Source organism: Salvelinus sp. IW2-2015, linkage group LG26, assembly GCF_002910315.2.
Source record: "Salvelinus sp. IW2-2015 linkage group LG26, ASM291031v2, whole genome shotgun sequence".
Classification (NCBI taxonomy): domain Eukaryota; kingdom Metazoa; phylum Chordata; class Actinopteri; order Salmoniformes; family Salmonidae; genus Salvelinus; species Salvelinus sp. IW2-2015.
The window spans coordinates 387,747-398,801 of record NC_036866.1 but is presented as its reverse complement, the minus strand read 5'-3'; the positions used below and the strand labels follow the sequence as shown (position 1 = coordinate 398,801).

Genomic DNA, 11,055 nt, shown 5'->3' with positions numbered 1-11,055 from the left:
AGAGGTGGATACTAGCAGTGAATTAACATCCATTTTGTCTTCCCTGTTCCCCGTTCTCACAGCTCCATCTGCAGTACCTACAGTTCACCTGATGGGGGCCACAGCGAGCACCATGAGTCTTTCCTGGCTGCCCCCTGAAAAACCCAACGGAATCATTCTGGATTATGAGATTAAGTACCATGAGAAGGTAAGCAACAACGTAAGTCAACACTTTTTATTTCCACATCCTATTTCAAAAGTCTTATTTTTGCATAAATAATATTATCCCATTCACCTCAACAACAACCGTTCCGGCAAAAGCCTTAATCGTGTCCCTCTGTCTTTCTCTCTTTCTTTCTTTCCTTCCTTCGTTCCCCTCCCAATATCCTCAGCATTTCTTTCTGTTCACCCCTCGACCTCCTTTTATAAAGTTGAAGTGTTTCTGACTACTACCATAACCTACACAAGGGGGGAGGTCCATGTGGATTGGCCTACCTGAGGAGAGAACAAAGTCTCTCAGTGTATCTCTATCTGTTTGTTGTCCTGTTGTAGTCGATGATTTAAAGCTCTCTTATGCCTCGTGCTGCCATTCTCCGTCTGTTCGGGAAGATTTGTTGGACGCGGCATGCGCCACACAGTTGGTTGCGGGGAAGGCGATGAATACGGATTATAATGATGAATGAGGGGATGTAGTTTGTTTTCTGATGTATTTCTAAACCGTTCCGTGTGCGTTTGGTTTTTGCAGGACCAGGGAGAAGCCATTGCCCACACCATGACCGCTCAAAGGAGTTCTGCCCGCATCGAGGGGCTGAAGGCCGGCACGCCATACGTGGTCCAGGTCCGGGCCCGCACGGTGGCCGGGTACGGTCGCTACAGCAGCCCCGCCGACTTCAGCACCAACCTGCAAAGTATGTTTGAGCTAACTTTATTTATCCCCSGAGGGGACATTGGGGTTTGTCACTAGCATTGGATACAGTGCATTCAGAAAATATTCAGACCCCTTGACTTTTTCTCAATTTTGTTACGTTACAGCTTTTTCTAAAATTGATTAAATTAAATTTTCCCCTCATCAATCTACACACAGTACCCCAAAGTGACAATGCAAAAACAAGTTTATAGAATGTTTGCAAGTGTATAAAAAAAAAATATATATATATATTCTCTCATCATTACTCAATGCCTAGGTTTGCCTCCAATGTACTCACATCCTACCATACCTTTGTCTGTACATTATGCCTTGAATCTATGCTATCGTGCCCAGAAACCTGCTCCTTTTACTCTCTGTTCCGAACGTGCTAGACGGCCAGTTCGTATAGCATTTAGCCGTACCCTTATCCTACTYCTCCTCTGTTCCTCTGGTGATGTAGAGGTTAATCCAGGYCCTGCAGYGCCTAGCTCCACTCCCACTCCCCAGGTGCTCTCATTTGTTGACTTCTGTAACCGTAAAAGCTTTGGTTTCATGCATGTTAACATTAGAAGCTTCCTCCCTAAGTTTGTTTTACTCACTGCTTTAGCACACTCTGCCAACCCGGATGTCTTAGTCGTGTCTGAATCCTGGCTTAGGAAAACCACCAAAAACCTTGAAATCTACATCGCTAACTAAAACATTTTCCGCCAAGATAGAACTGCCAAAGGGGGCGGTGTTGCAATCTACTGCAGAGATAACCTGCAGAGTTCTGTATTACTGTCCAAGTCTGTACCCAAACAATTCGAGCTTCTACTTCTAAAAAAATCACCCTTCCAGAAACAAGTCTCTCACTGTTGCCGCTTGCTATAGAACTCCCTCTGTCCCCAGCTGTGCCCTCGATACCATATGAATATTGCTTGCCCCCCATCTATCTTCTGAGCTCGTGTTACTAGGTGACCTAAACTGGGACATGCTTAAATAAAGGTGAAATTTAAAAWAAACATATAMAARAAMATTGGAAAGGCACACACCTGTCTATAGAAGGTCTCACAGTTGACAGYGCATGTCAGAGCAAAAAAACAAGCAATTGGTTCAAAGGAATTGTCTGTAGAGATCCGAGACAGGATTGTGTTGAGGCAAAGATCTGGGGAAGGGTACCAAAAAATGTTTGTAGCATCGACGATCCCCAAGAACACTGTGGTCTCCATCATTCTTAAATGGCAGAAGTTTGGAACCACCAAGACTCTTCCTAGAGCTGGCCGCCCGGCCAAACTGAGCAATCGGGGGAGAAGGGCCTTGATCACAACCTGATGGTCACTCTGACAGAGCTCCAGAGTTCCTATGTGGAGATGGGAGAACCTTCCAGAAGGACCACCACCTCTGCAGCACTCCACCAATCACGCCTTAATGATAGAGTGGCCGACGGAAGCCACTCCTCAGTAAAAGGCACATGACAGCCCRMTTGGAGTTTGCCAAAAGGCACCTAAAGGACTCTCTAACCATGAAAAACAAGATTCTCTGGTCTGATGACACCAATAATGAACTATTTGGCTTGACTACCAAGCATCATGTCTGGATGAAACATGGTACCATCCCTACGGTGAAGCATGGTGGTCACAGCATCATGCTGTGGGGATGTTTGTCAGTGGCAGGGACTGGGAGACTAGTCAGGATCGATGGAAAGATGAACGAGGCAAAGTACAGAGAGATCCTTGATGAAAACCTGTTCCAGAGTGCTCAGGACCTCAGACTGGGGGGAAAGTTCACCTTCCAACAGGACAACGACCCTAAGCACACAGCCAACGCAGGAGTGGCTTCGGAAAAAGTCTCTGAATGTCCTTGAGTGGCCCAGCCAGAGCCCAGACTTGAACCCGGGCTCATGCGCAGTGGCCGGACTCATGCGCAATGTCAAGCGTCGGCTGGAATACTGTAAAGCTCGCCACCATTGGACTCTGGAGCACTGGAAACCCGTTCTCTAGAGTGATGAATCACACTTCACTATCAGGCAATCCAACAGACTAATCTGGGTTTGGCGGAAACCAGGATTACGCTACCTGCCCCAATGCATAGTGCCAACTGTAAAGTTTGGTGGAGGAGGAATAATGGTCTGGGGCTGTTTTTCATGGTTCGGGCCCCTTAGTTCCAGCCGGAAGGGCCCGGAAAATAAATCTTAGTGCCGGTAGACAGCCATACTAGATAACCAAACATGCTTCTAAGTACTATTCTGTGCTTCCAACTTTGTGGCAACCAGTTTGGGAAGGCCCTATCTTGTTCAACCATTTAGCAATATTGCCCCCGTAACCCATTGCAACAGTAAGGGGTACAAACGGCGGTCGTTCGGAACTAAATAGAACGTCCAGACCAGCCCCGGGAGGATCACACCCAGCGTGTCCAAAAAGACCATAAACCCACACCGTAAAAGCAAGTTCTGACACACCGAAAATACGCAAAAAAACAGGGCTAAGGATAGGATCAATAAGAAGCCACAACAAACCAATGGACCCACAACGATAACCCCAAGGAGAAAACGCCAAAAAAAAAACGAAACACAGAACGACACCACCACCCACACGAAACCGGGCGAAAGAACGCCAGAGCCTCGGCCACAAGGCCCCACACATTACGCCCCGGCACCGACGCACGCCAAGCCCTGGCCAAATGAAGAGCCGGAAGTCATATCCAGAAATCCCGGGTTTGTCGAGGATAGAGTGTGGAAGCACGAGCTTGGACATGGCGTCCCACAGAGCCGACTGAGCCGTCTACACACCCATCCTGGACGTACACCGTCAGTGGGCATTGGATCTGGCAAAGAAGCGGACCGCTCAAACTGCCCAGCATACAGTGGCACGACCTCACTAATGCTCTTGGTGGCTGAAGTGGAAGACAAAGTACCGCAACAATGTTCGCAACATCATAGGGAAAGCCGCTTCCCGAAGAAGAGTGGAGTTTGTCGCCACCCCGCTATAGCAGCTAACAGAGAGGACCAACTCCCATATATGGCCATCATTTTGGAAATGAGAATGCTTGGACGGAAGCAGAGTTCTGGCACCCTATCGAATTTTGGGACACAGTCAGTCTCCATTATTTGACTATCTTGGCTCTTTTCGAGCACAGCTCCCTTGGTCTGAGAACATGACAACCTCGAATCGAACATCGAAACTACAATGGACATGAAACTGCCGGACAACTTCCATGGATGCAAAGTGCTGAACACAAAGGCCATGCTTGTCCTTAGATTAAACACGTGGGTTTCTGGAAGTAGAGTAAGGAATGGTTTTAGGCATAGTGGAGGATGGTTCATCTGGATGCCTAAGGGAGGAATGGTTTCTGGATTAAGGGTAGGATGGTTTCTAGGATTAAGGGTAGGAAAATCGGTTTTTCTAGGATTAAGGGTAAGAATGGTTTCTCGGAGTCAGGGTAGGATGGTTTCTAGGAGTAAGGGTAGGAGGGGTAAGGGTAGGAATGGTTTCTAGGAGTAAGGGTAGGAATGGTTTCTAGGAGTAAGGGTAGGAATGGTTTCTAGGAGTAAGGGTAGGAATGGTTTCTGGTAGTAAGGGTAGGAATGGTTTTTAGGAGTAAGGGTAGGAATGGTTTCTAGTAGTAAGGATATGAATGGTTTCTAGTAGTAAGGGTAGGAATGGTTTCTAGTAGTAAGGGTAGGAGGGGTAAGGGTAGGACTGGTTTCTAGTAGTAAGGGTAGGAATGGTTTCTATGAGTAAGGGTAGGAGTGGTTTCTGGGAGTAAGGGTAGGAACGGTTTTTAGGGGTAAGGGTAGATTCTGTGGGTAACACTCTCGTGTTAACCTGACCTCTAACCTCTTGACCCCTAGGTGACCCAGAGAAGTCTCTTCAGGAGCAGCTGCCACTCATTGTGGGTTTGGCCACTGGCGGTCTAGTCTTCATCATAGCTGTCGTTGTCATCGCCATCGTCTGCCTGAGGTGAGAATAAGTCGATAATACCCAGTGAACACTTTGTCGTTGAGACAACATGGAAAAAGTATCTACATCTGACTTTCATTTTCCTTTCTAGGATTTACCTCCTTTGATAAAAATGATCCACAGCATTTCACCAAGCTCATGCAATATTACACAATGTGGGCATTTCTTCAGTTTGTGTATCAACACTAGCATACTTTTAATTGCGAAAATTGCATATTTCTCGCAATTCCTGGTGTATTTGATTTACAGATTGAAAAAAAAMMCACAAAAACAAAATGGAAATGTCAACTTTTGAATGTGTTTACATCCTGAAACCCACAGAAGACACACAGGGACACTCRGGACTGGCGTGCCACCTATGAGGTTTGTGCGTAGGAGATTAGCTCTATCTAGTGAAAAGTCCCAAACAGATTTGCCTCCCAAAACCTCGCTAGGCTAACCCTGCCCAATGGACACAGCATGAGCTGCAGCTGCTAGGAAAAGATTGGCCTGCCTTCATGGTCGTGTCACCGCGCTCGGACGCCGGCTGACCCCACCGAATCCTTTTGACTCCTATTCACTCGTAGGAACTTCAACATCCACTCAGATCCTGTAAAAGCATAGCTCGGCCTCACTGCGGTCATTCAACTCTACGTAGCACTACTCATCTTTTACTGGGAGTCTGCATGTTGGTGAAGTGTGCGAGTTTGACACCCTTCCATTTTGGTGGCTGGTACTCACCCACCTCTCTGCGGCGGTGGTGGAACAGCTCGGTGTGAGCCACCCGGTCTGAAGACCAGGGCCCTCGTCACGCTGAACAAACTCCTTCCTACTCTCCTCCCTCATCCCTCTCCTCCTCTCCTCCTCTCTCTCTGTGTCTTAGCTTAGCTCGCTAGTGTCTGTCTCTGTGTCTTAGCTTAGCACGCTAGTGTCTCTGTGTCTTAGCTTAGCTCGCTAGTGTCTGTCTCTGTGTCTTAGCTTAGCTCGCTAGTGTCTGTCTCTGTGTCTTAGCTTAGCTCGCTAGTGTCTGTCTCTGTCTTAGCTTAGCACGCTAGTGTCTCTCTATGTGTCTTAGCTTAGCTCGCTAGTGTCTGTCTCTGTGTCTTAGCTTAGCWCGCTAKTGTCTCTCTMTSTGTCTTARYTTAGCTCGCTAKYGTCTCTCTCTCTGTCTTARTTTAGCTTGCTAGCTTCTGCCACGAGAGAAGGAAAAAAAAGTAAAAGGGGGGAAGAAAAGCAAAACTCAGAGCCTCCTCGGCATATTCCGGAACCACATTTGAATTGGAAATGAGATGCAAATCACCGTCGGGTATTATTGCCCCGGTTACTGGTTAGACAACAAAGGAACTAYATTAACATGGATTTTCAACGTCCCCCTCCCTCCCCCCATTAATGGATTGATACTGAAGAAAGAAGAGAAAGCAGAGGATGAGTAAAGGAAAAGAGGGACCAGTGTGTAGGAGGATGTGTTAAGTGTTGAGGGAAACAGCTGAGGCTGCCATTGGGAGAGACTTTGTCCTTTACTTCTCGTGTTGGGCCATTATGTTTTCTCTCAGCTTTCATTTCATACATAAAAACAGAGTCCTACGTTTTCTACTCGATATATTGTCTTCTTCTGTAGTTTTACTCAAAATTCTGTATTTCTTAGCCTCAAATATAAAGCTAAGTGAGCTTTATCCTAGTGAGAAATACAGTGTAATTCTCTATTTCTACAGACTCAGCTATACTGAAATCTATATTAACTGACTCAGCTATACTGAAATCTATATTACCTGACTTAGCTATACTGAAATCTATATTAACTGACTCAGCTATACTGAAAATCTATATTAACTGACTCAGCTTACTGAAATCTATATTACTGACTCAGCTATACTGAAATCTATATTAACTGACTCAGCTTACTGAAATCTATATTAACTGACTCAGCTGTACTGCAAATCTCATATTAACTGACTCAGCTATACTGAAATCTATATTACCTGACTCAGCTATACTGACATCCTTTCCACACTGTCCTGTTCCATTAAGTATGGCTGTATGCGGCACATGACTGACTTTGTGTTTTTACTCTGGTTTGCCCCACAGGAAGCAGAGGAATGGCTCTGAGTCAGAGTACACAGAGAAACTGCAGCAGTACAGTAAGTCTCTACTGCCTATCCTGTCCTACATTATAAGCTATCCCAAGATCCACATTCTAACAGACACTCTCTGAGCTTGACTTTGTCCCGACATTAAACAGTGTGTATTCATACACTGCGTGTCAACAGCCGGTCATGTCACAAGCATCCCATTTACAATGACAGGCACAGATTACACAGAATTATAGGATTGGTAGTGGCTGTGGAGCTCATTGAAAGTGTGCCTCGACTGTTCAATCTTCTGTTAATCCAATCCATACAGTGCATTCGGAAAGTATTCAGACCCCTTGACTTTTCCCCACATTTTGTTACAGCCTTATTCTAAAATTGATTAAATAAAACATTTTCCTCATCAATTTACACACAATACCCCATAATGACAAAGTGAAAACAGGTTAAAAAAAACAAACATATATATATATATATTTCAAAAACAGAAATACCTTATTTACATTTGCTATGAGACTCGAAATTGAGCCCGGGGACAGGATTGAGGGAAAGATGTTCCCGGACATAAATTAGATCGAACATCTCTAGAGAGTCCAAGCTTGTAGCGTCATACCCAAGAAGACTCGAGGCTGTAATCGCTGCCAAAGGTGCTTCAACAGAGTACTACTGAGTAAAAGAATACTTTTGTAAATGTGAAATTCCTGTTTTTTGATGAGGCGAAACTTTTTTTTAAAAATACACTTTAAAACAAAATGTGAAAAAAGTCACGGTGTCTGAACACTTTCCGAATGCACAGTACATATTGTTTTCAATGGTAACTACTGCYTGACGGCCGTGATTCATGTGATTATTTCCGCTATTGAATCCCCTATAGTCACGCCGGGAATGAAGGTCTATATCGACCCCTTCACCTACGAGGACCCCAACGAGGCCGTCCGAGAGTTCGCGAAGGAGATCGACATCTCCTGCGTGAAGATCGAGGAGGTCATTGGCGCAGGTAACCAACCAAAGCTCCTGAGCTACAGGGGGAAGACTGCTAGTCACCTCCAGGCCATACCGTTAGAGGACTTCACGCCAAGCGGTACTTTCACTCAATTCATCATCCCAACCCCTGCCTCGCCTCGCACCCCCCCAGCACTAGCCTCAGCCCCCCCCCCCCTAAAATCTGCACTTACCCCCCCCCCCCCCCCCCTACCGTTAGAGGACTTCACGCCAAGCGGTACTTTCACTCAATTCATCATCCCAACCCCTGCCTCGCCTCGCACCCCCCCAGCACTAGCCTCAGCACCCCCTAATCTAAAATCTGCACTTACGCCCTTGCAAAAAATGTCCCCCCCCCCCCACCTCTAATTCGCTTGTGTGTGTGTGTGTGGTGTGTGTTGTGTGTGTGTGTGTGGTGGTGTGGTGTGTGTGTGTGTGTGTGTGTGTGTGTGTGTGGTGTGTGTGTGTGTGTGTGTGTGTGTGTGTGTGTGTGTGTGTGTGTGTGTGTGTGTGTGTGTGTGCCACATGCTCTCTTACCCTTAAGAAAGAGTCCAACGCTCCGTTCTCCATAACTCTGTGACGATCATGACTGGTCGGCTCTTGGTGACCACGCCTCCAACCGGATGATGTTCGGGTGGTCAAACTGTCCATGATGCTCGCTTCGCTCAGGAAGTCCCGCCTCTGCCTGTCGGTGTAGCCCACCTTGAGTGTCTTGATAGCCACAATAATCTCCCGTCGTCCAGGCAGCTTCAGACGCCCACGACACACCTCCCCAAACTCTCCTGTGAGAGCGAGGAACGGGAGACCAGCGAAAGAGAGAGAGATATGGAGGGGGAAGAGAGGAAGGATCGGAAGAGTGAGGAGAGTGGAGGAGAGGGGGGAGAGAGGGGGAGAGGGACAGTTTACTGGTTAGAAACAGGAGCCAGGGAAGGGAAGCGGGAGACAGGGGGGGGGGGGGGGGCTCGGTGGCTAGGAGCAGTGGAGAAAAGGGGGAAAGCGATAGGAGGGGGAGAGTGAGGGATGGCTGAGGGAAAACTAAAAGCTTAGTGGACGTGGGTAGTTTTGGGGTAGGCGTAAAGCTTGAATAAGAGAGTGAGGGAGGTGGGAGGGTAGAGGTAATATATTTGGGTAGAGGGGAGGTGGGAGGGTAGAGGTAGAGGTAGGAGGGTAAGAGGATGAGGTGGAAGGGTAGAGGTAGAGGTGGAAGGGTAGAGGTTGGAATAGAGGATAGGTGGGAGGGTAGGTAGAGGTGGAGGGTAGAGGTAGAGGTGGAAGGGTAGAGGTGGAATAGAGGTATAGGTGGGAGGGTAGAGGTAGAGGTGGGAGGGTAGAGGTGAGGTGGAAGGGTAGAGGTAGAAGGGTAGAGTAGAGGTGGAAGGGTAGAGGTTTGGAATAGAGGTATAGGTGGGAGGGTAGAGGTAGAGATAGGAGGGTAGAGGTAGAGGTGGAAGGGTAGAGGTAGAAGGGTAGAGGTAGAGGTAGAGGGTAGAGGTATAGGTGGGAGGGTAAGGTAGAGGTGGGGAGGGGAGCGGTAGAGGTGGGAGGGTAGAGGTTGAATAGAGGTATAGGTGGAAGGTAGAGGTAGAGGTGGGAGGGGAGGCGTAAAGGTAGGATGGTAGAGGTAGAGGTTGGAATAAGAGGTAGAGGTGGGAGGGTAGAGGTGGAAGGTATGGAGGGTAGAGGTAGAGGTAGGAGAGTAGAGGTAGGGTGGGAGGTAGAGGTAGAGGTGGAAGGGTAGAAGTAGAGGTTGGAATAGAGGTATAGGTTGGAATAGAGGTAGAGGCACAGGTGGAAGGGTAGAGGCACAGCGTGGGAGGGTAGAGGTGGAGGTGGGGGGTAGAGACAGAGGTGGGAGGGTAGAGACAGAGGTGGGAGGGTAGAGACAGAGGTGGGAGTGTAGAGACAGGGGGTGAGAGTATAGGTGGGAGGGTAGAGACAGAGGTGGGAGGGTATGAGACAGAGGTGGGAGGTAGAGACAGAGGTGGGAGGGTAGAGACAGAGTGGGAGGGTAAGAGGTGGGAGGGTAGAGGGTAGAGTGTAGAGGTAGAGGTGGGAGGGTGAGCAGAGGTGGGAGGGTGAGACAGAGGTGGGAGGGTAGGGTGGGAGGGTAGAGGGTAGAGGTGTAGAGGTAGAGGTGGGAGGGTAGAGGTATAGGTGGGGGTGGGGGGGTAGTGGGGTAGATTAGGCTTCTGAGGGATAGGGGGCGGGGTCAGAGAAGAGACAGGAGGAGAGAGAAGCTTGGCGGTTGTGGAGGCTTTGCGTCTCGGCCTAATACGCAACCAGGTGCGAGAGCAAGAGAAACAAGGGAAGGGAGGGAGGGAGGTGGTGGATGGAGGAGGGAAGGAGATAGGAGGGGAGGATCGGTGGGAGGAGGGTAAAGGGGAGGGGAGACAGGGGTTGGGGTTCGTCACTTAAGGCGAAGGCTGGGAAGCGAGGGTTCAAGAAGCAGCGGTAGGTGTTAAGCCCTCGTAGTGGTGGTAGTAGTAGTAGTGTAGTAGTAGTAGTAGAGTAGTAGAGTGGAGGGGGCTCAGCTGCAGGTGACGCAAACCTCAAATCCAACTTCCCATCATCACAAGTCTTCATTCGGCTTAGATACAAGGCTGAGAATTCAACTCTGAGCCGGGAACAATCCTACAGCTTTTTTGCAAAATATTACTAATATTTCAAGATATCAAATAATTATGATTTCAAGATTACTAACTAGTGCATCAAAAGGGTGGAGGGAAGGAGAAAAGGGTAATCTAAAGGGAAAACAAGATGGACGACACATATATAAACCACCAGGTAATGAGGTCAAGGGTCAAAGGGTCTTAGAGTGGCCCCGTTTAACATTGACCTTGAGAAACTTGGGGGGAGGGGTTCCGAGATGACCAATCCTGACCCTGGAAAGGCTGCTGTTCTAGCTGTTTGACCAGCCAATCAACTCTCCTAGATGATGATTAAGTCAGTTACATTCAAGTAGAAGAGTAACCCAATGGAAGTGATTGAATTAATGACACTTGAAGGATCAAAATAACTTCCTACTACAAGAGCACCTCTCCAGGATCAGGAATGGGCAGTTCTTAAAAAGGTTAAAGGTTAAATAAAATTAAAAAAAAGGTTAAAAAGGACAAAAAGTGTGGAAAGTAGCTAGCAATCATACAGGCACTTAGGTGCCAACCTGGGGGGCCACGGTTGTGAGTGA

At 47.7% G+C, this 11,055-nt stretch overlaps 1 protein-coding gene across 1 annotated transcript in view; it reads left to right on the top strand.

The window, feature by feature from the left end:
• LOC111952653 (ephrin type-B receptor 3) overlaps window positions 1-11,055 on the top strand; it is a 71,470-nt gene that overhangs the window by 23,383 nt on the left and 37,032 nt on the right. The window contains 5 exon segments of the mRNA XM_070435369.1: window positions 63-187; window positions 725-887; window positions 4,716-4,824; window positions 6,889-6,941; window positions 7,765-8,086. Coding sequence (XP_070291470.1) covers window positions 63-187; window positions 725-887; window positions 4,716-4,824; window positions 6,889-6,941; window positions 7,765-8,086 — 772 coding nt within the window.